At 39.1% G+C, this 27,202-nt stretch overlaps 1 protein-coding gene across 1 annotated transcript in view; it reads left to right on the top strand.

Moving 5' to 3' along the window:
- Positions 1–27,202, top strand: part of ANKRD17 (ankyrin repeat domain 17) — a 150,348-nt gene that overhangs the window by 119,519 nt on the left and 3,627 nt on the right. The window contains 10 exon segments of the mRNA XM_020988492.2: positions 1,508–1,603; positions 6,072–6,188; positions 9,069–9,240; positions 10,401–10,851; positions 11,953–12,108; positions 13,923–14,072; positions 20,310–21,961; positions 24,273–24,470; positions 25,755–26,003; positions 26,821–26,999. Of these exon segments, the coding sequence (XP_020844151.1) occupies positions 1,508–1,603; positions 6,072–6,188; positions 9,069–9,240; positions 10,401–10,851; positions 11,953–12,108; positions 13,923–14,072; positions 20,310–21,961; positions 24,273–24,470; positions 25,755–26,003; positions 26,821–26,999 (3,420 nt within the window).

Below are 27,202 nucleotides of genomic sequence, written 5' to 3'. Positions count from 1 at the left end.
TCCGAGACAAAGACTCTAAGGTAAAAGAAGAATTGTTCATTTCTTGCTCGTGGAGGACCTGGATCTGAATCCTGTGAGCCCCAGAAAACTAGGACCATAATGTATGGCATTGCTGGAGGGGCCCACATTTCTAGAAGCAAGGAGAAAGGGCCTTCTGTCCCCACCCGTTCTGGCATCACCAACTCTGTCCATCTAGAGTTTTCAATGAGCCAACATGGGTTTGCAGGTTAGAAAGTAATGTCGGTTTAGTTATCTCTGTTATCTTAATTATTACCATTATCTCATTTGTTTGCCATTGAAGGCTCTCCTTCTTGAACTCTTCAAGTAGTTATTGTTCATTTTGACCTCTTGTCTTATACTGTCTTGTTGTACTATCTACACGTGTCTTGTGGATTTGTCTTAGACATTCAGTAGACTGTGAGAGTAGGAATTGAGTGTGTTTCCTCTACGTACTTATATTTTTTTAAGATGGTGTTCAAGAAACAAAATTGTACAAAACTTAGGAGGGAGATAATAAAACCACCTAGAAAATATTATGTGTAAATGCCCTATTAGTGGTATGTTATAAAACAGGGATTGACCAGAGCCAGTTGTGATTGCTAGAGAAAGCATCATAGAGCAGTAGGCATTATAGCTTGACTTTTTATAATGGGTGAATATTAACTGGTGAAAATGTAAAAGGGGGAAATTATAGGCAGAGTAAAATGCGGGAGCAAAAGTTGTGAGGTATGAAAGGTCATTTGTGTGTGGCATATTATTACATGGTTGAGGTTGGCTAATGCATAGAATTTATGCTGTAAAATTGTCAGATTAGTTTGGAACCAGATTGTAGACCTCTTTGAATGCCATCATCTCGAACATGAAATTCATTTGATGAATAGTAAGGAGCAGTCAGCAGTTTCTGAGTATTAGTACATTATTTAGGCATTTCAAGATCATTGCTGTCCGTCAAAGTATCCAACATGGTATTCTGAACAGAGCTATTAATAAGTTTTTGATGATTGAAACACATTTGTAATATTCAGGACTTAGGAGTAGAAACATTATCAAGACTTTCTCTTAATTAGCAACTGAAAAGGTCTTTGATCCTTTAGTCATTCCTACTCTGAGAATCCTTTTTGACCTAATAAAGGGTTTGTTATCTAGAGAGGTTTGGATTTTTTATTGTATTTACCTGTGGTGGTTGAGATGTTTGGGATATTGGGGTACAGATGGATATGACGTTGTCTGATGCTAGAGAAAAAAAATTCCTCGCTACTCATCTTTTTACTAATAATCTAAACATTACTTAGCCATGTTATTTCTTTATGGAACAGTACAGTGACAAGTATTGGGGGAAGAGCTCATTTCCTGAGGAATTCTTTGTTACAGAATTCTTTGTAACCATATCATCAATTAATTTTACCTGTATGTGAATGATAAACTACTTCAATTCAGGCAGAATATCTGACTGCGTTTTAAATGATTTCTGTAGCACTCTCAAAGTAAAATTGAAATTTATTTTCAGGGTCATGTGAAAGTGGTACGTTACTTGGTGAAAGAAGTTAATCAGTTTCCCTCCGATTCTGAGTGCATGAGATATATAGCAACTATCACAGATAAGGTAAGTTTACTCTTTTGCATCAGCTGTATGCTGCCAGAACCATGTGGCTAAAATAATTCTCAGAGATTCATAGCTCTTTTTGAATACTTTGTAAATATGACAGTGCTGAGTAGACGATCTATATGTGTCAAAGTCCCAAATATAGATCTACATATAGCTATATCTGTGTACGTGTCCATCATTCTAGTATTAGTAGTAATCATTTTTCATGTGAACATCACAATTGAATATTACGGTAATATTTTATTTATCTGCATTATCAGCCAGTGAGGTGTTCTAAACTGGCTGAACTTTCTAAATGATTGAAGCTTATTCTTTTCAGCATAATTCCCTCACAAAAATAGTTTCATCATCCCCAAAACATTTAAAGATGGAACTGTACTGACTGTAAAAGAAAAAGAGGAAAGATCTTATTCTGTTCAGTATTCTGCAACAAACTGTTTTGTCCATCAGGTCAGTGGAACTGCCCCATGGGAGCCCAACATCGCAGTCTCTGTTGTGCTTTTTAAGGACGTGAGTTTAGAAAAAGAGATGAGGAACAGGTGTTAAGCTGGCCCCAGATATGTGAAGGACAATCCTGAGCTGGAGGCAAATGTTATTTGAAGAGGTTAGGGAACTGTTTTCATAATACATGAGAGAGGGAAAGACCTAAATGTTGGCAGAAAATTGTAGACACCCTTATTAGCATACTGCTTTCTCATCTCTATAAAATTTTTGAGGGTAATTTATACAAATTACAAAGTGTATACTTGGTGAAATTATGAAAAGGGAAGCAACAGAACACTTTGACCAACTGTATTCTATGACAGATCAAATCTTTATAGCCATCAAGATGATAAAGGTTTGTGGCTGAGCATCTCGGGAAGGTCCTGCTGTCTACATCCTGACTGCTAACTATGAAAAAGAGCTTTGATCTTTTAGAACACAATCTAGCGTTAAAAGGTCTCCTCCAACAAGATGTTTCTCATGCATAAAAGAGCTAATAATTACAGCTAGCACTTCCATAGTGCTTTAGCATTCTCAGAGCACTTTACATATGTTAACTTATTTGATCACCACTGTAGACAACCCTGGGAGGTAGGTGCTGTTATTATCCCCGTGTTACAGAAGAGGAAACTGAGGCACAGGCAGGGTGAGTGACTTGTCCCGGGTTGTACAGCTCATGTGCATTTCAGGTAAGATTCAAACTTGGGTCTTGAGTTCTAATATGTTAAGATCATATTAGACTGCTTAATAGATACAACAACAGAGAAAGTTTGTTTAATCAGCCTCTGATCATTCATGTCAAGCAAAACAAAACCTGTGGTGAGCTGCTCTCCAGAGTTGTTTGTTTGCTTTTTTTGTGGAGGGCGACCTATATGGATTTCTCGTCGGAGAAGTGAAGACAGTGAAATCCTGTCGTTTGGCTCCTGTTTACAGATGACACTGGGTTAATTAAATTGAGCTCCAGTATGACATAAAACGTCTCAGTGAGATCCATAGTTGCTCAAAAAGAGGTAAACCTTGTTACCTGCATAGGACAAAAACGTGTGGCTAGACAAGAGCTATTATTCAGAATGAATTTGCAGGTGGATGAGCCGTAGGCTTGCCCATAAATAGATATATTTTGAGCCCACAGTAAACTGGGCTTAAAGTCTGATTAGAAGCAGAGACTGTGCTGGGCTACGTTTGGGAAATGTTGCATTTTTCAATGACTTAAAACTTTGCCCTGAAACAAAATCCTGTTTTTCCACATATTTGTTCACTTTGTTAGGTGCTGTTGTATAGTAGAGAGCCTCAAACCCAGAAAGAGCCCACCAGGTGCAGGTCCCACCTCTGATATATATACGTGCTCTGGGATGCTACGTAGACAAGACTTTTGTTTTCTTAGGCCGTTGTCTAAGACTTAGTGGCAGAGGACGTGCTTATCTGCATTGGTAGATCAATGAAATCACAGGTCCAGGCCCTGTACTTGTTTTCCTTCTTATTCTCTTATATGGCTGCCAGTCATAGAATACTGTCATCTATGAAGAATCAAAATTTCTTATTATTAAAAGGCAGTGTAAGCATACCTAGTAAGCACAAATAAGGTGAAGAGTCAGACCACTGATGAATGCACACAATTCTGCTTCCACTACATCCCTCCCATTTGTTTTTGTCTCCTCTGCCATTGCCACAGAGTGGCCTTCATCATCTTCCTTGTGGCTTGGACTTCTTTATGTGGTCTCTCTCAGGCTCAGGTTCTTCCTGCTTGAATTCATTCTGCAACAGCACCATTTTGATGGTATCTTTCCCATTTTGATGGTATCTTTCCCCTTTACAGTAATTTTCAGTGGCTCTCTTTTTCTCTAGCAGAAAATAAAAGCTGCTCAGCTTAGAATTTCAAGCCTTTTGTGACTTGTCTTTTTCCTTCATGTGCTCTCTCATATAAGCTGCTTTCTGATTCCCTAAACACAATGTTCCATCTCTTCTTTGCCTTGGCATGGTTAGGACAAACCCATCTCTGGAATACAGTCCTTCCTCATCTTGGCCTCTGAACCCTTAGAATTTTTCGAGACTTATCTCAGGTATACTTCCCCTGGGTAAGTCTTGCCTCATCCTTTTGCTTTTTTCTCCTCAATTCTTCCTTCAGTTATCTTATATTTTACCTATTTATATGTGGGGTTCCTCTACTAGAACACTACTGTGTTCATCACATGCATTGTTTCTTATAGTATGAAAATATTCAGTCTCTGTCTCTGTCTCTTTCTCTCTCTCTCTCACACACACACACACATACACACACACACACACACACATACACACACACACACACTCTCTCTCTCTCTCTCTCTCTCTCTCTCTCACATACCCACCCACCCACCAACCACAGTTTGTTTAGCTGTGCACCCAATTTCTGGTAGTCTGCTTTGTTTTCAGTTCTTTGCTATCACAAAAAGTGATGCTATAACTGTTCTGATGTATATGAAGACTTTCTTCTTATCAGTGGCTTCTTTGGGGTATATAATAACTTGCTTTTTTATTATTTTCTTCTACATTTTATTGGCATTTCCAGAACTATATCACATAACAATGGGGAAAGGGACCATATTTACATTACTGTCATATTTATTTGGAAAATTTCTATTTTCCCATTTCAAACAATGGTAGCTTTTGGTTTTTGAGAGACACATTTTATTATATTTATCCTGAATGTAGCCCTTCCATGCCTGTGCTTTGTCAAGGCTTTTTTCCTGCATCTGGTAAGTAAAATCACTCTCAACCTCCATATCTAGTCACTTGTCAAGTTCTGTAATTTTTGCCTTGGTAACATGTCTCCTCTAATTCTGTAAGCAGCCTGATACAGAGACCCTCATCACCACATGCCTCTGAGATTACAAGAGCCTGTTCTCCCATCTGTCCTTCATTTACCTGTCAGTAGTCTTCCCAAAGCACAGGTCTGACCATATCTGACCCTCCGATTACTCCAGTGACTTCCTGTTACCTCCAGGATCAAATAAAATCATCTGGCTTTCAACATCCCTTGCTATCTTTATAGTCTTCTTAAACCTCTCTGTATTTTGTGGTTCTATGAGACTGTCATCTCCTAACTCTGGATTTTCACTGGCCTCTCCCCTATGCTTTGAATTTTCTCTTCATCTCTGCTTTCTAGCTTCCTTTTCTTAGCAAAAGCCCCACCTTCTGCAAGAAAGCCTTTTCTAGGCTTTTGGCCTTATTGACTTCTCTCTGAGACTCCTGCCAATTTATCCTTCCTATATCTTGTTTGCATGCTGTCTTCTCCATTATGACTGGGAGCTCCTGGTGGGCTGGCACTGTCTTTTGCTTTTTCTTCATATCTTTAGTGCTTAGAATGATGCTAGGCACATTAGTTAGTGCTTACTAAATGTTTATTGAATTTAGCGCTTTGCTGTTTCATCTGCCTTTATTATTTGGGTGTTGTAGCTGAAATTATAAGTAATTCGTTTTTCTTTGTAACATCTCCAGTGTCCAGATCAATTAAAGGGCTCTTTCAGAGGTGTCTTCATGAAATACCTTATTTCTTAGATCACAGAGGGTGTGTGTGTGTGTGTGTGTGTGTGTGTGTGTGTGTGTGTGTCTTATTTATTTAAGCCAACATTTATAGACTGTCAGCCTCCCATTTCTATATTTTATTTTATTATGATTTGGGAGTGTGGGGCTTAAATAAGGAAGAGAGACTGGACCTGTGATTTCATCAGTGTAAGTGCATATCACTCAGTGCAGGTCAGTACCATCTCTGCCCCGATGGTCTTGGGAGTTGCCTGGGACAGGGAGAGGGAAGAGACTTGGCCAGGGTCACATGGCCAGTACATAGCTGTGGTGGGACTGGAACCAATGTCTCCCTGCCAGCTGAGGCCAACTTTCTTTCCCGTGTAGTATGAAAACCGTATCTTAGGAATTTATGCCATGAATTTCAAGTCCTATAGCCATCCTTTTTTAGATTGGAGATTTATTTCCTTTTTCCTTTTAGGAGATGCTGAAAAAGTGCCACCTGTGTATGGAGTCAATAGTACAAGCCAAAGATAGACAGGCTGCTGAAGCAAACAAAAACGCAAGCATCCTTCTGGAGGAGTTAGACTTGGAAAAGGTAATCCCCTTCTTTACCAGCAGATTAAATGGTGTTCTGTTTATTTCTATTAGCTAATTTTTTGTTTGTTTGTTTGTTTGTTTTTTGGGGAGGCAGTTGGGGTTAAGTGACTTGCCCAGAGTCACATAGCTAGTGAGTGTTATGTGTCTGCAGTCAGATTTGAACTCAGGTCCTCCTGACTCTATGCACTGTGCCACCTAGCTGCCCCAGCTGATTTTCTTAAGTCATCAAAGTGTTAGTTCACCATTTAGCAATAAAAAGTACAGAAAATCAGAGGATACCTTAAGTACTCAATCACTCAGCCAGCATTTATTTAGACACCACTAAATTCCAGGGCATCTACTGTACACTGGGGAGAGAAAGACAGAAAAATTCAGTAAGTAATACCTTGTTTTGAGGAACTTAGCTTTCAGTAAGGGGAGGTGACACGTACATGTATGTGTGCGTGCGTGCGTGCACACACCTATGATTAGGTGTACATACATGTACAACAGGCCCTAGATATGAACGATGTAGTGTAAGAACAAAAAAAAATGTCTTAAGGCAAGACATAACTAACATAGTCACCATAGAGGGTGATATAAGCAATACAACTTTGAAATTCAATTTGTGGCTATTGTCATTATGTATTCTAGTTAATTATTAACGTAGTTGTTCTGAAGTTATTTGGTATGGCTTCCAAATATCGTGGACCTACAGAGAGTGTCCTTGATTGTACCAGTGCTATTTTTAAAGTTCTGATGGAGTGATTTCTTCTTACAGATGAAGTGTCCTTCTACAACTCTCTGTGTGATCATTTAAGAACCTATTCTTCAGTGAACACAGTGGCATTTCATTCCCCACTGGTGCCAGGGGCAAGCGTGGTCTTACCCTCAGCATAAACAATCTATTATGATTCCAAGGAGAACTAAGTGGAATTCTAAAGCCATTTTATAGCACAGCAGCACGCCTTATGCTCTGTGTCATCTGGGACCGTGCCTGTGTTCCATTAGCCTGTGACTACAGAAAGGAAATGTATAAACACATCAGTTTTAGAGGTTTTGATTACTTAAAATGTTGGTGTGGGGCAGGCAGGAAGGGAAAGAATTGGAGGGTCACTTGAGGAAGGCCTTTGACCTCTTTCTCTTGGGTCAGACAGCTATTGCATAGCTCTTCTTTCTTTCCGAGGGAAATGGGGCCAAGAGCAAGATAGGAGGGTGATGAATGGTAAATTAACTGGAGCAGCTCTGCTAGAGATGGGTTCAGTTGGACTAAAGGTCCTGTGGGTCTGGAATTTTCTAGACAAATCATACCAATTGGCAACATGCTGCTGTAATAAAGCACTAGTGTTTTTAGTGGCACACCAAGGCTCCAGGCACAGTTCTCTCTTGTGTCACCTTCTCGATCCTCCTCCTCCCTAGCCGAAGCTGCTCTTACATAATGTGCTCAAACTAGAACTCCTTCACAAAAAGATATCAGCTAATGTGTGATGTCTCATTGGAAAATAACATACATCAAAAATTGCAGAAAGTCTTCTCATTGAAATATTTTTCCCTCAAGAAGGAACTTGTTAACCCAAACACACCTTAAATTTCTGGAATGCACAGGAAGACAATTTTTGAGCTTGGAATTCTAGCACTATTGCCTGCTCCACAAGGTTGGCAGTTGTTTCCCTTTTCCTGCGTATTCTCGCCAGGTGGAGAATATACAGACTGCATCATCCTCTAGTTTTGATGTTGCCCTCCTATGTAGCGAATTTTGCAAAAGACTCTTTCTTGATGCCTTCCCTTACCCAGAAACCCTTTGGGGAAGGACAGATATTTTCAGCTAAGAATGACACATCTTCACCTAATAAAGACTAGCTTTCTCATTGTTTGCAGGGGACCTTAGTTGGCTTAGGGTATATTTGAACCCATGTTCTAGAAAATTTTGTTGTTTGGAAAAAGGCAAAACTTCATAAATATTTAACATGACGATAGAGGATATGTGTGTGTGTGTGTGTGTGTAGTCATGAGAATCAGTGGTAGATGAATAAAGTGGAATAAGATTATGAAAGTTTTTAATTTGAGGACAGATACTTGGACTAGTTTGGCAAGACAATGTAGGAGGTTTTGTGGGGTCTTAAGAAAAAGGCAAACATAACCTAGTTGATGAAGTATATGAGATGGATTGGAGGAGGAATGAGTTGTGGATAGGGATTGTTGAAATAGAGGATTCCAAGTCTGAAATTGTGAAAGAGGAAATAAACAGAATTATTTCAGCTTGGAGGAAGTTGAGGCTTCAGTGAGCACTCAAAGGTTTTAACTCTAGTTGAGTTGGAGAATGTTAATTTCTTATAAAAACTGGGAAGAAATGGAATAATCTATCATCTGGGTAGTGAAGATCATAAATTTTATTTTGGTACAATTGAATACTAGATGGTATTTTTTTTTGCAGATTTGGGGTCACATGAAATGTCCCTTGGGGTCTCTTCCAGCTCTGAAATTCTGTGATTCTCTGATATATAAGTATAAATATCTTGCTGATAGTTGAAAATTTGGGGTTAAAGGTTATAGATCAAGAGATAAGGCATTAAGAGATGACATTCTTTAATAATAGAAAACAATCGAGTTATCATACTAGCTAAGGGATCTCAGAGGCCTATTTCTGTTCTCTCAGGACATTGATTACTTAACTGTTTCCTGAGTGTCTTTCAAGTTCAGATACATTCTCTTGTAATTTTGGATGATGTCAGTGTGGCTTACCCATAAAGACAGTAATGTTTGGGATTTTTAAAAGAATCAGATTTGTTTCGGTACTTTACACTTTGAGTTCAGAAGTTATCACTTCTGGTATGAAATGAGAATTGTTTTTGGTTAGAATTAAGGTGTTAAAATCTCTTTTTAATATTTCCCTCAAAAGCTAAGGGAAGAAAGTAGGAGGTTGGCTCTGGCTGCCAAAAGAGAAAAGAGAAAGGAAAAGAGAAGAAAGAAAAAAGAAGAACAAAGAAGAAAACTAGAAGAAATTGAAGCAAAAAATAAAGAAAACTTTGAACTACAAGCTGCTCAAGAGAAAGAAAAACTTAAAGTTGAAGGTATTCTTGAAATACACATGCTCTTTTCATTTTCTTATCTATGTAATACATTTCTATCAAAAGTCATATTTCATTCTTTCCTATCGGTCATTTGAACTGTTCAAAAGCTTTTAGATATTCCAAAGCTCTTAAAGTCTATGTTTTACTTTTTAAAGATATTTATTTTTAATTATATTCTTATTCTTAAATTGGTAAGTTACAAATTAATAATCAACTTTGACATAGTTACATAATGACAACATTAACAGTAATTTAAGCCCAGTAATATTTCTTCTTTCCTTTGAATGAAAAGGGGTATGCCTTTTAATCTGTTGGAATGCAGCATTTACTTTTAGAATCTGTTTATCTCAAAGGAAGAAGGATCAAGAAGTTACTTCTGTCTTACTGTCTCCTCTTGGCACTATTGGGACTTAATTTGCCTTTCTCCCCCTTCATTCTAAGTTTCTTCCCTTCTCCCTTTCCCTTTGCATGCGTTTATTTTAGCCCTGGGAAATTATGTGTGAATCAGATTGGGAGAAAAGAGTTAATGGTGTTTGTTTGGGAGGAAGAAGGGAATTTAGCATTTCCTTGCTGACCCCAAAACAGTATCCAGTGCCATGTAGTGTTTTACATTTAACCTTTGTTCACCATTTCTGAGGGACAAGGTTAGGGAAAACTGTTAGAGCAATCTTGTGATGCAGTGGAAATATAACTGAACCCAGTCACAGGACTGGTTATTGAATCCCCCACGTTCCCCTGTACTTGGGTCATCTTAGGCTAGTCAGCTCAGCTTTCTGGGCCTCAGTTTTCTCATCTATAAAATAAGGCCCCTTCCAGCTGTTAATTTATGATCTTAGGACTGCTTTTAAAATCAGGAACTTCTAGAAAATTTAGAAACATTTAGGAAATATGAATTATTCCTCAAAAATTAGTCATTAAAAGAAAATTCTTTTTTGTACTAGAAACAGTAAGTCTGAACAGCATGTAAGGAACCTTGTATTTGTAAATGCAGAAGCTGTAGTGTTATTATAATTATGATTATTTTTTTAATTTGAAATTCCCTGAGTCTCTTGTAGGAACAGTAGGTCCCAGCTTCATATGTTGTTGAAGCCTTGTGATGTATTTGAACTCCTTCCCTTGTAATTTTGATGATCTTTCCCATCCCTTTTCCATCCCACCAGAGGAGCCTGAAGTTCCAATGGAGCCTCCCAGTGCCACCACCACCACTACCATAGGTATATCTGCAACCTGGACGACTTTGGCAGGTTCCCACGGTAAAAGAAACAATACCATGACCACCTCCAGTTCAAAAAGGAAAAACAGAAAAAATAAAATCACTCCAGAAAATGTCCAGATTATATTTGATGATCAGCTGCCCATCTCATATAACCAACCAGAAAAGGTGAATGGAGAGTCAAAAAGTAGTAGTACGAGCGAGAGTGGCGACAGTGACAACATGAGGATCTCCAGCTGCAGTGACGAAAGCAGCAACAGCAACAGCAGCCGGAAGAGTGACAGCCAGTCCTCCACTGCTGCCCCGCCGCCGGCTCCGAGCAGCAAGAAGCAGCCTTCTGTGCTCGTCACCTTTCCCAAAGAGGAGAGGAAAGCCGTTTCTACCAAGACTTCTCTCAAGTCAGTTCCATTTAAATTTCTCTTTTAACTCTGCTAGTAAGTCTGATTGAGTTAGTTCTTAATGCTGAGCTTGTTAAATATTGTAAGGGTTTTTTTTTCTTTCTAAATGACATTATTTTTCTCAAGTAGAATTGATGGGTCATTAGGTAATAGCAGCTCACATTTATATTTTTTTTTTTGGTGAGGCAGTCGGGGTTAAGTGACTTGCCCAGGGTCACACAGCTAGTAAGTGTAAAGTGTCTGAGGCTGGATTTGAACTCAGGTCCTCCTGACTCCAAGCTCTATTCATCACGCCACCACCTAGCTGCCCCATCAGCTCACATTTATATAGAAATTTACAATATACAAAGATTTGGCCTTAAAAAAACCCTTCAAAGTAAATAGAAAAATGAGTAGTATCACCATTTTATAGATAAACTAAGATTCGTATTTCTTGACTGGCCTGAGATCACACATCTTGTAAATGAACAGAGCAAAGACCTAAACCCAGCTTTTCTGACCCCTGGTCTAGTGTTCTTTTCATTGTCCTGTGATTTATTTTATGCTTTGTGGTCTTTCCATCTTCTTTTGGCTGCAGTGGGAACAAGGCTGAACCACAAGTCAGTTCTGCTCTCTGGGGCCCAGTTTCCTCATCTGTAAATAAGCTCCCTTCTAGCCCTAGATTTATGATTCATGACCTATTTTGAAATTAGAACATCTAGGAGTTAGAAAATTTGAATGTTTTGTTAAATGGTGTTAATTTTGTCCTTATGTGTGTTTTTTCTTCTTAAGTTAAAAATGTAGACTTCTGTGAATAAACACATTTCAAGTATTTCAAGTATTTTAGATAAATTTGAAATTACTGCTTTCCCAGGAAAGTAGAAAGTCATTATTGGCCTGTTTTCAAATAGTACACTAACTTACGATTATTAGAGCTTAATAGCCCCTCTATTTGTGTGAAGTGCTACACGCTTGATGCTTTTTCACCAAGTTTAACCTCACTGATAAAACATGGTGGGATGGCAGATGAAATTACTTCTCCAACACTTTTACCCTTTGTTTTGTTTAGCTTTTTTCAGCCTTTAAATACATTTAATAGGTTTCCTCCCTTTTCTCTTTAAGATTGTCTGAAACTATCAATGAGGTATCCGGGAATTCATTGTCCACCTGCACAAAATCTGCTCCCTCTCCACTTTCTTCACCAAATGGGAAGTTGACAGTAGCTAGTCCTAAACGTGGGCAAAAGAGGGAAGATGGCTGGAAGGAAGTTGTAAGAAGGTCAGTTAAATGTTCTTTTCTTAAAATTCATTTTTTATTTCCTTTCAGCTCTGAATTCTCTCCCTTCCTCCTATCCTAAACTGTTCTACTCTTAAAAATAAAAATAATAAATTTCTCAATTAGCCATTCCTAGAGAGCTCTAGTGTGTTTCAGTCTGTCCATTACCTTTCTGTCTGGAGGGCATTGTAGCATGTTTTCATCATGAGTCCTTTGGAATTGTAGTTGGTTGTTGTGTTGACTAGAGGTTTTAAGTTTTTCCAAGGGCTGGTCTTTCCAGTATTGTTATTACCATATAATTGCTCTCTTGGTTTTGCTCACCTCCCTCTGCAGCTTTTCATCACATCTTTCCAGGTAAAATGTTCTTCCTTGATGTACCAGTTTTGTTTTTGTATTTTAAGCATTCAAGTTTTGTGACATCCAAATGATATCTCCATTTCTCACAAGGACTTCTAGAAAGTTTTCTCCCTCCAAATTTGAAATCAAAATTAAGTATATGCCAGAGTGGTGTGGAGAACATTTTGCCCCAAATCAAATGATAACAAATGTCAGTGATCCAGAAAGCATTGGAATGATTGGTGTAGTGACTTTTTGATTTCATAGTACACATCTTTGTATATTCCCAATTGTTTTTGCTTCCCATATATCTCTGAGCTGTCTGTGAGCACATCACATTTCCAAAAAAAAATCTTTATAGGAACTTAAAATAACCCATGAACAAAAAACAAGAACAGTAAAAAACTACACTTATCTGTTCCCTAGATAATTATTAATAAGTCCAAGATACTAAACCCTAGTTTTCTTTTCATTTAATTCATAATGTTCAAGTTCAGAACAGTTTGAAATTTACTTCTTTCTGAAGCTATTAACTTAGAATATCAAAGGATCTTCCAAATGGAATTAAAACCAAAGTAAGTGTTTCACTTGAGTCTCTCTTGTTATTACAGTTATATACCTAGTGTTAAGGAGTCATCCCTGGAAAGAAAACAGCCTGTGCCTGAAAATGGCATCAAAATGAAAACATAGCTCTGTAGACAGTTAAACACTCAGATCATTCAGATTGTGTTTATGAAGAAATGGTTACTAAGCAATTTGTAGTGTGGTTAAAGTTACAGTGACCATGTTGAATCCTTATAAGAAAATAAAAATGTTAAAGAGTTCATGATTAAGTTTGTGTGAATATCTATTTCAAATGAATATTGTGTATTAAGAGTCTGTCAGTGTCTCTCCGTATACATACATACAAACGCACATATATACATATACACGCATATATGTATACATGTACATGTATACGATCCTATCTATTCTTGAACCTGATGTATCTTTCTTACCTTTTTAATTCCAGGTTTTCATCAACTCAGATTTCCCTCTATCACCAGTTAATGGAAAAATGAAGTTCTACTATACTTAAAATGATGGTTCAAAAAGTCATTGGATTTCTAGGTTTAAGGCTGTGTTTTATGCCTGTAGGTTATGTGGATTTACAGTCACACTATAACACTTCGTGTGTTAGAGAATAAATGAAGACGAATTTTAACTCAAAACAAATGCCCACAGAAGAGGAAAGAAATATGGTGATAAGAACAGGCATTTGGGACAGGAGATGTTTATCTCTTCCTGGTCCCCTACCTGGTTACATTTTCTCCATTCATGTATTGGAGGATAAGAGATTGAAGATGAAATGGCATAATGTTTAGCCATATAAGCAATAACATTCAATTCTGTTTAGCGTAGAAATGTTTAGTGATTTTTCCCCCCATTATTTTGCTACTCATTAACACTATTTTTCTTTTTCTCCCTTTTTTTGAAAATAGATCAAAGAAAGTTTCTGTTCCATCAACAGTTATTTCCAGAGTGATTGGAAGGGGGGGCTGTAATATCAATGCTATTCGGGAGTTCACTGGAGCACATATAGATATCGATAAGCAGAAGGACAAGACGGGGGACCGGATAATAACAATAAGGCAAAATAGACTTTTCTTTTGTGCTTTCTCTCTCCCTCTTTTGTAGTATTGTAATTTAATGTCAGGATTATTTGCATTTCTAGTTGAACTTGAAATTTATTAGTAATCTCTTATTCATTCTGATTAATTTTCTCTTAATTTCTTGAAAAATTCTTTTTCCTTTATGATTTAAAATTTTTTTCATCATTTTGTTTTTTCTGGTGGAGGCTGAAGAAGTGCTCCATCTATACTTAGATGTCTGTCATGGAAATTAAATTATAGGAAAAAATGCTACTTTTAGTTCTGCATTGCCACTGAAAAGTATTTTAGAGAGTTGGGAAAGGTGTCACTTAGCCATTCCTTCAGAATTAGAGAATATTGTATAATTGTGTTAAAAGGTAGAAATTATTTGTCCTTTACCTTCCCTAATTTTATGATGAAAGTATTGTTTAGATAGGGTGTTCTTAATCTGGAGACCATGAACTGCTATTTTTTAGTATTTTTATTTGAATGTAATTATCTTCCTTTTAAAATAGGCCTCTGTTTATTTTATGTTATGTATTTAAAAACATGATTCTGAGAAGGGGTCCATAGGCTTCACCAGGCAATGGACACAGGGTCTATGACACAAAACAGTTTAGAACCCATGGCCTAGAACATTCTGAGCCTTTTAGCAAAAATTATACTTCCTCAGATGTTAATATTTGAAATACTTTTTGCCAAGAGTTTCCTGTCCTTGGGATCCGAACACTTTTATGCTATGAGATTTAATCATACTCAGTAATACATTTAACATGAGGAAGTGTTTAACCCTGCTGTGTGTCCTTTAAAGTGGGAATCATATTCTAGGAAACTAGTGAATGCCAGGAAGCATTTACTCAAAACTTTCCGATGCTTCCACATTCTTTTGATAATCATATGTGCCCTTTTGAAAGAAAATGCTTGCGAAGATAATATTTTAATGTTTTAAATTTGTTTCAATTTGGTAGGCATTCATTGGACCCCAACCATCGCCACGTGAATAGCTTTGTGTTCAAGGAATGGGGTGGGGGGTTACAGATATCTGTGAGTCCTCATAGGGAACTAAGGCGTGTAAACATGAAGAATTGACATTATTATATCTAGAAGGTAATAGAGTGATACCTAATGAATGACACAGGGAAGAAAGGTGCATTTCAGAGGAGATTAACTGGTTAATTAACTGGTGAGTTTAGGAAAGAGCTAATGGTTTCAATGGAATTTCATCCAGTCTGAAAAAGAAAAGGTAGATTTGGATAGACAAAGAAGGAATAAGACATATCCAGCTGCCTGGGGAGGGTCAGCTCAGGGGAAACTGCAATGCAGTCAGCCAAGGCAGGAACGGATGAAATGTTCAAGAGGGGTTTGAGTGGAACCTGAATGTCTCAGAGGTAGATGATGAAATTGCAGGGCAGCTAGAAAGGGATTATAAAGTGTCTTTATGCCCAGGCCCTAATTTTGCAGATGAGGAAGGAAGCTGAGACCCAGGGTGTCTGTGACTTGTCCAACACCAAGACAAAATGGTTTGGTGACAAGATCTCCAGATCATGAGGACAACCACCGTCAGCTGTACCATAGCCGGAGGTGTGTCCTGTGGAAAGTCATGGCCACTCTTCCTCATCTGTAAAATGTGGGATCCCATTTGACTCTCCAGTGCTACTCTGTTTCAAAGACATGAAGCTTTTACTTGAAACAGGCTAGCCTGTCCCTTCTGTACACCTGTCTCATGCCTGCTTCTCCCTTCCTACCACCATGTTTACCCTACCCCTTAAAAGAACAGCAGCAAACCCACCTAAAAACAAAAAACACCTTGATGAATACTCTCTTTTTTGCTTATCAGAATCCTCCACATCATTCAAAATGCAGAGGGAACCATACTTTTTCCAGGTTACTTTTTCTGCATGTGTAAGTCCTTAATGATCTCTTCCGAACGTTTATAGTTCAGTTTGCCTGTATTGCTTATATGACCACCTGCCTCTCGGGGAGATGGTTTTTACATTAACAGCTGGGCATTACCTTTCTCTATTTCTGTCAGTTCTTCCTTTGAAGAACTGGTGGAGTTCATAACTTGGATGGGAAGAAAATTACAGCTTTATTTTCCCTAACCTCTAACTCAGGATTTCCTTCAATTGTTTAAAATGTGATTTTGAGAAAAGATCTTTAGGCTTTAACAAATTGCGAAGAGGTCCATGGCGCAAAGTTAAGAAACTCTACTTTAAGGTAGCCATAAGGCATTGGCAGCCGGGCCAATCCACTGGAAACATCAGCGTCACTGTTGATAAAATTGATCTTTGGTGTGTTGTTAAAAATAATGGTTGTACTCTATGTATAAAATATTAGGGATTTTCTAAGTTTTTCATGTTTGGTAAATTTTGTTTTAATGGAACAAAAAAACCCATGAACATCCCAAAACCAAATATACTCCCTGAAAATAACACAGAAGTATCTGACTAAGTATGTACAGAAACATTGCTTCTGTACCTTCTTTCTGATTCACCATTTAAGAGAAAGGAACACATGCTTTAGCTCTAATAAGGTAGTACCAGTGGTTACCATTGTATTTGGCCTGAACCTTTAATGTTATCTTGCTTTACATAGTTGTAGTCATTATGAATCTTTATTTTTTGGATCTGCTTTGTTCACTCTGCATTACTTCATATAAATCTTCCCACTTTTTCTTTCGTGTTTTTTGTTCCTTTAAGGAGCACTAACATTCCATAACATCTGTATGCTAAATTTTAAGCTGCCCGTAGCCATTAGGCATCTAGTTTGTTCATAGATTTTTACTATTTTAAGTAGTGCTGCTCTGAATATCTTTGTGTGAATGGATCTTCTTCATGTCGATAAGCTGCTTAGGATATAAACCTAGTAGTGCGATTGGCGCGTCAAAGTGTATATATGAGCACATCTCTTACCGGTTTTGCTAATTTGGTTAAGTGGAAGGTCATCCCTCGGAGTTGCTTTTCTCTGCATCTCTCTGATCTCCGTCACTTCTGAGTACTTTCAGGTAGTGGTTGATCGTTCACTCATTAAGGACCTACGTGCTCTTGTTGGTACTTAGTGTTTTTCTACGTTCACTGTAAGTCATTTAGAACAGGCCCCCCTCGGCCATCTCTCTCTCAGTGATTAGAGTCATCATGGACTGTATCCTCTTGATTGATAGAGCTCTGACTGTGATACCACAGAACTTCTGAATTCAATCTATTGATCAGTAAGCATGGATTAAGTCCCTACTGTGTGCTGGACACTTTACTAAGCACTGAGAACGCAAAGTAAAGCGAAATCGTGCTCCCTGCCCTCTTGGAATTTACATTCGCATATGGCAGGAAATGACATGGTATATGCAGAATAATTAGAAGGTAACCTTATTGAGGATAAAATCTCTACCATCTGGGGCTATTGGAAAAAAGACTTCCTGCATAAAGGTGATATGTTTTGCATAGTCTTAAAGGATGCCAAAGATTCTAAGAGGCAGAAAATCACTTTGTGTGAAGGGTGGTTTAGTGTAGGGAGAGACCTGAGGCAGATAGTTGAAATAAAATGCTATTTCAGTAGTCCAAGCAAGAGGTGGTAAGAGTTTGGACTACAGTAGTGAGTAGAAAGAAGGTGATGCATACTATGAAGGTCGAAAAGGACAGAGTTTTAGCCACTGATTGTATATGTAGGGTCAGTGGGAATGAGGTATCAAGGGTAACACTGAGATTGGGAATGTGGGTAACTGGAAGAATGTTGGTGTCCTTAGAGTAACAGCAGCATTCAGAAAAGGAGTGTGTTTTGGAAAACGTACATCCTATTTTGGCTAGTTGAATTTGAGATGCCTGCAGGACATGAACTGTCCAAGAGATAGTTGGTGATGAGATAGACTAGGGAGGGGTGTATGTGGGTGTGTCAAGGATCATCTGTCTAAAGGTAATTGAACCCAGGGGAACTATGATGTCATCAAGTGAGATGTTGAGAGAGAAGAGAGCAAGGAACACCCCCAGTTATTGACATGGATGAAGTGCCAATAAAGGAGGATGAGAATATGATCCCTTGAGATTCTTAAAAGGAGATCCGAGAGAGAGCTGCGTCCTGAAAACCCACAGGGCAGTGTCCAAATCAGCAAGCTGCTTAGCATGTCACTTGCTGCGGCTTGATCAAGTCATTAGGATCGGGGGAGAAAAGGGCCGTTAGATTTGGCCGCTAAGAGATCTTTGGTGACTTTGGAGAGAGTTTTTATTGAATGATATCAGAGAGTTTAGAACAGATTGAAAGGAAAGGACAGGGGAGAAGAATAGAGGAGCAGGAATGGTACGGCCACAGAGGGTTTCTTGAACAATAGGGAGACCTGGGCAGCAGGGAAAGAGAAACTGAAGATCAGAGAAAGTTGGGGTGAATCTTCTGGAACAGATGGGAAGGTGGGAATCTTAGGGGCACATAGAGGAGTTTACTATGTCAAGAAGGTTCACTTTTTCATGTGGGATAGGTGTGAAGGAAAAGATCCTGGGAGATGTCAGTGACATGTGAAATGAGAAGAGCCTCCCTTTTTGCTAGGTACCTTCAGAAGGGTTCCCATCATTCCCCCTGCTACCTTCCCCATGCTTTACTTAAACCAAAATCAGAAGTGTTCCTTTTAAGCTACGCTGGAGAGGCTTCAAATATAGAGTAAATGGAAACTTTTATGATCTGAAACACAGCAAATAATCCTCAACATCAAGAGATTATTGATCTGGTTTCTTAGTATAATTAACAAGAGTTATTTCTTTCAAGTAGATGATTACACTTATGTAATCAGGTTGAGCACAGTCACTTCCTGAGTTAGGGAAAAACTCAACTTGGTTAAAGACTTGTGTGTAGGGACGTGTTGTCTCCCTCCTAGAGTTATCGTCCTTCCTCACTGTGGACCTCCCCAGATTTGACCAACAGTGCAGGGAGCTGTCTGAGCCTTTTCTCTCTTTTTTTTTCCTTCTTACAGATAGTAGTGCTCACTGTTAATATGACTTTAGCCAGTTTTTCTCAGGTGGACATGAATCTTCCCCATTCTCTTTTCAGCAAACTCCTGTCCAGTTAACCCTTGGACAATCTCTTGTAAAACCACCATTCTCTTCTTTTCCTTTCATTTGTGAACCAAAAACACTCCTGGTCATGGTTATTGAGTAATAGTGTATGGATTAGGGTGTAGATGGAGAAAACTACATTCACTTTTATTGTAGTTTTTGTTGTTACAGGTGTGTTTGTTTCTTTTTAATTTTTTATTAATTTTTTTTTATTTATCAGTAATTACTTCCATATGCTTTTGAGTTTAAAATTTTTCTCCCCCTTCCTCCCCACCACCCTCCCCAAGACGGCACACAATCTGATATAGGCTATACATTTATGTTCCTATTGAACATATTTTCACGTTAGTGGTGCTGTAAGTAAAAATTAAAACCAGTAGGAGGAACCATCAGAAAGAGGAAACAAAACTCAACAGAAGAGAAAAAAATAGCAATTCAGCTTCCATAGTTCTTTCTCTGGATGTGGCTAGCACCTTCCATCACGAGGCCTCTGGAGATGTCTTAGATCCTTGTATTGCTGAGAAGGGTTAATTAAGTCTATCAATATTAGTCATCGCACAACATGGCTGTTACACTGTGTATAATGTTCTCTTGGTTCTGCTCACTTCACTCAGCATCAGACCACACAAGTCTTTCCAGGTTTTTCTGAAGTCAGCCTGTTCATCATTTCTTATAGCACAACAGTATTCCATTACATTCATATACCACAACTTGCTCAGCCATTCTCCAGTTGATGGGTATCCTCTCAATTTCCAATTCTTTGCCACCACAAAAAGAGCTGCTATGAATATTTTGTACGTGTGGGTCCTTTTCTCATTTGTGTAGTCTCTTTGGGATATAGCCCTAGAAGTGCTATTGCTGGGTCAGAGGGTGGTTACATGCTTGTTTTCAATTTTTTTTCTCCCCTCCTATCCCAGCAGCCTTAATATAAGGCTTTGTGGCCCTCATTGGGAACCTACCCAGTACTTATAAAATTTTTTGCAGAATACTATCCATTGATAATTCTGTACCCTAGTAATTCTGCACACAGCACCACTACAATTTTGTTTATTTGTAGAATGTTACAGTGATAGAATTATCTTTTGGGGCTGGTTATTTTTTGATAGCTCTATAGAACGGTATTAAACACTGGCTGTCTTTCTGTAGAGATGAAGCTAATCGGAAAGGTGGGACCTAATTTTGTCTCTCAACTTCCTTGTAATAGGGGTGGCACAGAATCAACAAGGCAAGCAACACAGTTGATCAATGCTCTGATCAAGGATCCAGACAAAGAAATTGATGAGCTTATCCCAAAGAATCGTTTGAAAAGCTCCTCGGCGAATTCCAAAACCGGGTCTTCAGCCCCTGCCACGACTGCTGCTAACAGCTCCTTGATGGGGATTAAAATGACCACGGTGGCCCTGTCGTCCGCCTCGCAGACCGCGCCTGCCCTGGCCGTGCCCGCGCTCTCCTCTGCCTCCGCTCACAAAACCATTAAGAACCCCGTCAGCAACGTGAGGCCGGGCTTCCCTGTCTCGCTGCCCATTGCCTACCCCCCACCCCAGTTTGCACACGCCCTGCTTGCCGCTCAGACTTTCCAGCAAATCCGCCCACCTAGGCTGCCAATGACCCACTTTGGAGGGACTTTCCCACCAGCGCAGTCCACTTGGGGTCCCTTTCCCGTCAGGCCTCTGAGCCCAGCCCGAGCTCCTAACTCGCCCAAGCCTCACGCGGTGCCTCGCCACAGCAGTCAGCAACACAGCAGCGGTCCTCAGGTGAACCCCGCAGGTTCTTTCACGTCTGCCGCCGCAGTGACCACCAGTGCGTCCACGTCGACGGGGCCCAGCACCTCCACAAATGGCAGCCCGAGCTCCCCTTCGGTCAGAAGGCAGCTCTTTGTTACCGTGGTGAAGACCTCCAATGCCACCACGACCACAGTCACGACCACAGCCAGCAACAGCAGCACCGCGCCCACCAACGCCACCTGTCCTCTGCCTACTGCCAAAGAACACTACCCCCTGTCCTCCCCGTCCTCCCCATCCCCCCCAGCGCAGCCGGGAGGCGTTTCCAGAAGCAGCCCTTCTGACTGTGTAGCATCCTCTCCAAACAAAGGGATCCCTTCCTGCGAGCAGGAAGCGGGCAGTCCACCAGTAGTAGAAGCGACCAGCAGTCGACAGCCAAATGGCGCCAGTTCCGTGGGGAGTTCTGCAGGGCATCCTGCTCCCCAGCCGCCTCCTGGGGCCGCTGCTCCAGACCCACGGCCGCCTCTGCCACCACCGCCACCGCCGTCTCAGGTTCCCACGCCCGAAGTGAGAATGACTGCACCCCCGTTAGCGACAACGAGTTCTGCCCCGGTGGTACTGCCGCCAACTGCCCCAGGCACCTACCCCATTCCTCAGGCGCAGATGGGGTCTTCACAGCCTGCTCCCAAGATGGAACTGCCTGTGATCAGGCCTCCACCTCATGCCACAGCGCCGACTCATAAAAATCCAGTACCATTGCAGAATTCATCTGTTGCAGTCCTCAGTGTCAATCATATTAAGAGACCCCACAGTGTCCCCTCTTCTGTCCAGCTACCTTCGACCTTAAGTACACAAAGTGCTTCTCAGAATTCAGCACATCCAGCAAGTAAATCCATGGCCCCCAATTTTAGTGCACCCCTACCATTTGGGCCCTTTAGCACATTGTTTGAAAACAGTCCCACTTCTGCCCATGCCTTCTGGGGAGGCTCTGTGGTTTCATCTCAGTCAACACCGGAATCCATGCTATCAGGAAAATCTTCCTATTTGCCAAATTCAGATTCCTTACATCAGTCTGACACTTCCAAAGCACCAGGCTTCCGACCACCATTGCAAAGGCCTGCTCCAAGTCCCTCAGGTGAGCTTGTCGCGACCTTCCCATGATGGAATGCCTTCTGGTGGGTGATGTTTTGTGTCTCTTGGGAAACCTTTGATCTCATGGTTGCTTACTTACAGCTTTTTGGATTGAGGTTTTGAATTCAGGTCATTGGAACTGGTCTGCGTTGTATGCTGCTGTGGCATTTTACCCCCTTCATATGCCTGTGTCAGTCATATATGTTTTGGTGGTTGTTCAGAACTCTTTTGCATTTCTTAATGCTCCAGTGACAATTTCTCCTAATATCCATGGTAAACTAATTTTCTTTGCCAGGTTTTTACCCACCCTTTCTCCAAACGAAGGAGAAAATTGTTAGTGGTGGTTAACAAATTAATGGCCCCAAATTCTGCTTTTATTTTTATTCAAAAGAATTAACAAAGGTTTTTTTTATTATAATTTGCTTCTCAGGAAAACCAATTTATTCTTGATTGATGAATTTTGTTTTTAAAATTGTGTTCCATTGACTCATAGGATGAATGTTTGAAGCAACAAAAGCTGATCTGCACCATTAAATAGATGTCATTCAGCACCAACGCATGTATGCATTTTGGACTAAAATTGTCTGGCATTTTCCCCTCCTTTGCTCAGTGGTGGCACTTTGAAGAGGGGGAGTACTTTTCTTCAAAGCTTGAGCAGAATGCCTTGAGTGAGGTCATGTATTGTTACTTATGAAGTGAATTTTAAAAAATATTTTTTTAGTATTTGTAAATTGTTTATTATTGCAAACATTAAATTTAATTCATTCTCCAAAATGTTAAGATAAGACAAAGTAAACAAATAAGGCTAATAATATTAATTGCTTTTTTAACCAATGACTCAAGGTGTTTTAAATACAAGTATGCATATAGGACTTTTCACAAACTGGCCATCACAAATAATTCATTTACATTAGAACATAACATACATACATACATAACTCCAAAATGGCAGAATTCAAAATTTTCATCTTTTTAAACTAATCCATAAAACGGCTAAGTAGCAAGTTGGTAATTCTCGTTTTCTTTCTTTCTTTCTTTCTTTTTATATTTTTTTGAGGCAGTTGGGATTAAGTGACTTGCCAGAGTCGCGCAGCTAGTAAGTGTCAAGTGTCTGGTCTGAGACCGGATTTGAACTCAGGTCCTCCTGATTCCAGGGCCAGTGCTGTATCCACTGTGCCACCTAACTGCCCCTGCAAACTGTATTAAAATATGTATCATATAGGATGGTGGCTACCCCCATTCCCCTTCTGTCTCTCCCTTTATCACAGTCTGTCTTCAAATAAGTGCAGGTCTGACTGTGCCTAAAATATTTTTTAAACATGTGAAACTATGTAGCAGGTAAATCTTATTGTTACTTTTAAATTGTGAGATGCTGGATTTTTAAAAATTATCCTTTGCCCATGTAATAGGAACTTTTAAAAAAATTCAGTTTCACAATAACTGTAATTTTTTGGGACTTTGTGAAGTCAATTCAACTTTAATAAGAAGGTGACAATTGCAACAGTATTTAAAAGATAATAGAAGATTGTATTTTGGAGGAAGGAGCAAGTCTTGAAAGACAATTAGGCTTATTTATATATCGTGGGATGGGAAGGTTGAGAAGAAACACCAGTTAAAGTAGGAAGGTGTTCCTTCAAAGCTGCATGTAAAGTATCAGTGAGAGATTGTGGTAACACGTAGAAATTACATTTCAGCCAAAAGGTGAGGAAAGACCTAAGGGAAAAATCTAATAAAATTCAAGGTATAACTACAAATTCAGTATTTTAATTTTTAGTGCTTTGGAAGCATCTCCAGTGATTTCACCTTTAGGACGGTTATTTTGACATTTCTATATGATTTTTTCAATTTGTTTTGCTTCCCTGCAACCTTTGCTTCATACTACCTGAGTGTCTCACTTCTGCCTTCAATATTATTTATTTATTGCCCTGTGGAAGTAACCTGGTCATTTATTTTTAGAAAACTAAGTTAATTCTTTAACTCTTCTCTTTTTTTTGGGGGGGGGGATTAGAGGAGCACGAGGAGATAGTCAGGAGAATGTGACCTTAAAAATATTTTAGAACACTGAACTATTTTATTTTACATCCAGTGCAACTGAAATAAAATGTAGAATATTTTTTCTTAAATTAATGACTGTTTCCTTTTCCCTATAAAAGGAACAGGGACAAAGCCAGGTGTTAAAGAAAATAAGGAATTGTCAAATGATCTGGAGTCCTCACCTCAATTTATTTTGTAGTCTTTACAGCTTAAAGATTGTCTGATCATAACTGCACACTTTATGCAAGAATGATTTGGTATTTTGTAATTGTCTTCTTTAGGTGTTGTCAATATAGACTCCCCTTACGCTTCTGTAACGCCTTCCTCTACACATTTGAGTAACTTTGCCTCAAGCCTTTCTGGAGGGCAGATGTATGCGCCTGGGGCACCCCTTGGAGGACCGCCTACAGCTGCTAACTTTAACAGACAACATTTTTCCCCACTTAGTTTGTTGACTCCATGTTCATCAGCATCAAATGGTGAGTTGTTTGTACTGTAGAAGATAGAGGAGAAGCTGAAACAATAGGATTCCACAAGAAAGGAAATTCTGAATATATTTCCTTTGAATGTCTCTTAAGTCTAATTATATTTTTAGTGTAATGGTACCATAATTTCATCCAGTATTAGTTTAACCTAGATTTTTAAAATGTTATTTCTAAAGCCCCATAATGCCAGCAGTATTTTTAAGGATATTACTTTATTTTATATTATACTGAAATACTGTAGAATTAGAAGAAATTCCAAAAATGTCCCTTACTTGCTAAAATGCTAAAAACAACTTGGGGCCTTTTATAGCCCAGAATACCAGTGTGGCACTTTTCACTTGGTATTTTTGTTGATTCTTTTTTACGGTATAGGTGTTTTACTTGTATAATTTATTTTAGTTACGGCTGCAATTTGTGATGTATTTCCCAGAACCACCAGTTGGGCTTCTAGTTAATCAATCATAATTTTTCATACATTCTGATTACTTTTGTAATCTAAGTTCCCTTAAAAAAAAACTAAACTGCTTCTAGGATATATAGTCATACGGAAATTAACTATGCCAGAAATTGAGCTTGCTAAATTTCTGTACAGTAAGTAAATCACGAAGGGCAGTGAGAGGCATAAGAGGGCTATCCTCAGAACTCCAGAGTCCTAGACTCAGGGGGTCACACCTCTGCCATACACGTAGGCTATATAACTCTTAACTCACTTTCCCCTCCTCTCAGTGAAGGTGCCTCATTTTCACTGGCCGAGAGACTTCCGTGTACCGGTGAAATCACAGGCCGGCAAGGCCCTGTCAATGAGTCAGTCCTAGGTTGATGCTGTTTAATTTCCTCTTAATATGAAAGTGTTCATCAAGTTCTGTACTGTTTGATTGTGTCCTTATTCTTTATTTCATACACATGAAGAGTGCCGTGGAGATTTGGACAACATTTTAGATAGTGACATTGAGGTGAAAAAATTTTTTCACATATTTAATGGTATCATAATAAATTACACAAAAAAGAAACACAGAAGAAAGCTGTGCTTTTCAGTCATAAGAAAGACTTGAGCTTGCCTTGCCCTTGCCATTTACAGTGGAGTCTTCACTTACCTTTTTGCCTCTGATTACTCAACTATAAAATAGGATTAAAAATTTGAAAACTTCATATAAATATTAGCAATTGATTATATCCATTTTAACATTATTTGTATTAGCATGCATAATTTGTGGCTTTAAAATGACTACTGTTTTTAGGAGAAAAGAACACATCACTTTTTCACTAACTTTTCTGCAGATTCTCCTGCTCAGTCTGTATCCTCTGGAGTAAGAGCACCATCTCCTGCCCCATCAGCAGTGTCTTTGGGGGCAGAGAAAGCCAGCAGTGTCTGTCAGGACAGAAAAGTTCCCGTTCCAATTGGGACAGAACGCTCTGCCCGTATTAGACAAACTGGAACTTCCACTCCATCTGTTATTGGGAGTAACTTGGCCACCCCCGTAGGCCATAGTGGCATCTGGTCCTTTGAAGGGATAGGTGGCAATCAAGGTATGAAGTTTTATCTGTCCTAGCTTTGTGAAATGAAATGTCTTCTGTATGAGGATAATCATATGGTATTTTACCTTTCCTAAGGTCTGTTTTTTAAAAATCATATTTTTTTCTGACTTTATTATTTACTTGACACACTACTTGAAGAATTGTTCTAAGCAGTGTAGTTGGCGGGGTATTATAAATAGCTGTGTCTAAAGAGAACCATGTTCTACTGAGGAATTCCACGTGTTCATTCCATCAGATCCTGGAGGCATATGAATAGTTTTCATCATGTACAAACTAATCTATGAGCCCTCTTGGATCTCTGTCTCTTACTTCTACTGCTGATTACCATGTATTTAATACATAACTACTGTATCCATGGCTGCCTAGAACGTGCACGTATATTTAACCTGGGTCCTGCAGGCTTTTACCATGATAAGTCAAAATTTAACATAGAAAAAGAGCTGCATAGAAATTTTTCATTATTTAAGTAAGCTCCACCTGCCTCATAATGGTAAGGAGATGGCATGGGGCTTTTGGGGGTATGCTACTAGATTTTTATCTCTGGAGTGTTCTACAAAATTGGGAAACTTTTGGCTATAGTCTCCGCTGTGCACTGAGTCTCCTCCTTATGCAGCTTCTCCATATAGCTCCAGTGTTGGTCACCACAAGGGAGTTGTGACTTCTTGGGCTATGGCAAACCATGAAACAACAAGTGTCCCGTAGTTTTGTCCTGTTTTTTAAAATCAGACATTCAGTCTTTTCATTGAGATTCTTTTTATGTTGTTGTAAGTATAGTTATTTTTTTTATCTCTTTTTTTATTTTCTTCAGACAAAGTAGACTGGTGTCATAGTGGAATGGGAAACCATATGATTCATAGGCCAATGTCTGATCCAGGAGTGTTTTCACAGCATCAAGCAATGGAGCGAGATAGTACAGGAATTGTAACTCCTTCTGGTACATTCCATCAGCATGTTCCCGCAGGATACATGGACTTTCCTAAAGTTGGGGTAATTTTCATTTGAGAGGGAATAGCCACTTAATTTTTAAATGTTAAATTTAACCTTTTAACACTTCTGATAGTGATCCTATGTGATGCATATTTGACAATTTATTTTTATATCAGTTGTATAAAAAATTTGATTCTTTTGAGCAATGTGACAGTGTCATATTATGAAGTAATATATAAGCTTGGAGCTTATCGTGACTGTGA

This window comes from Phascolarctos cinereus, unplaced genomic scaffold (assembly GCF_003287225.1).
Source record: "Phascolarctos cinereus isolate Bilbo 61053 unplaced genomic scaffold, phaCin_HiC Scaffold_9;HRSCAF=440, whole genome shotgun sequence".
Classification (NCBI taxonomy): domain Eukaryota; kingdom Metazoa; phylum Chordata; class Mammalia; order Diprotodontia; family Phascolarctidae; genus Phascolarctos; species Phascolarctos cinereus.
This window is presented reverse-complemented; position numbering and strand designations above follow the sequence as displayed.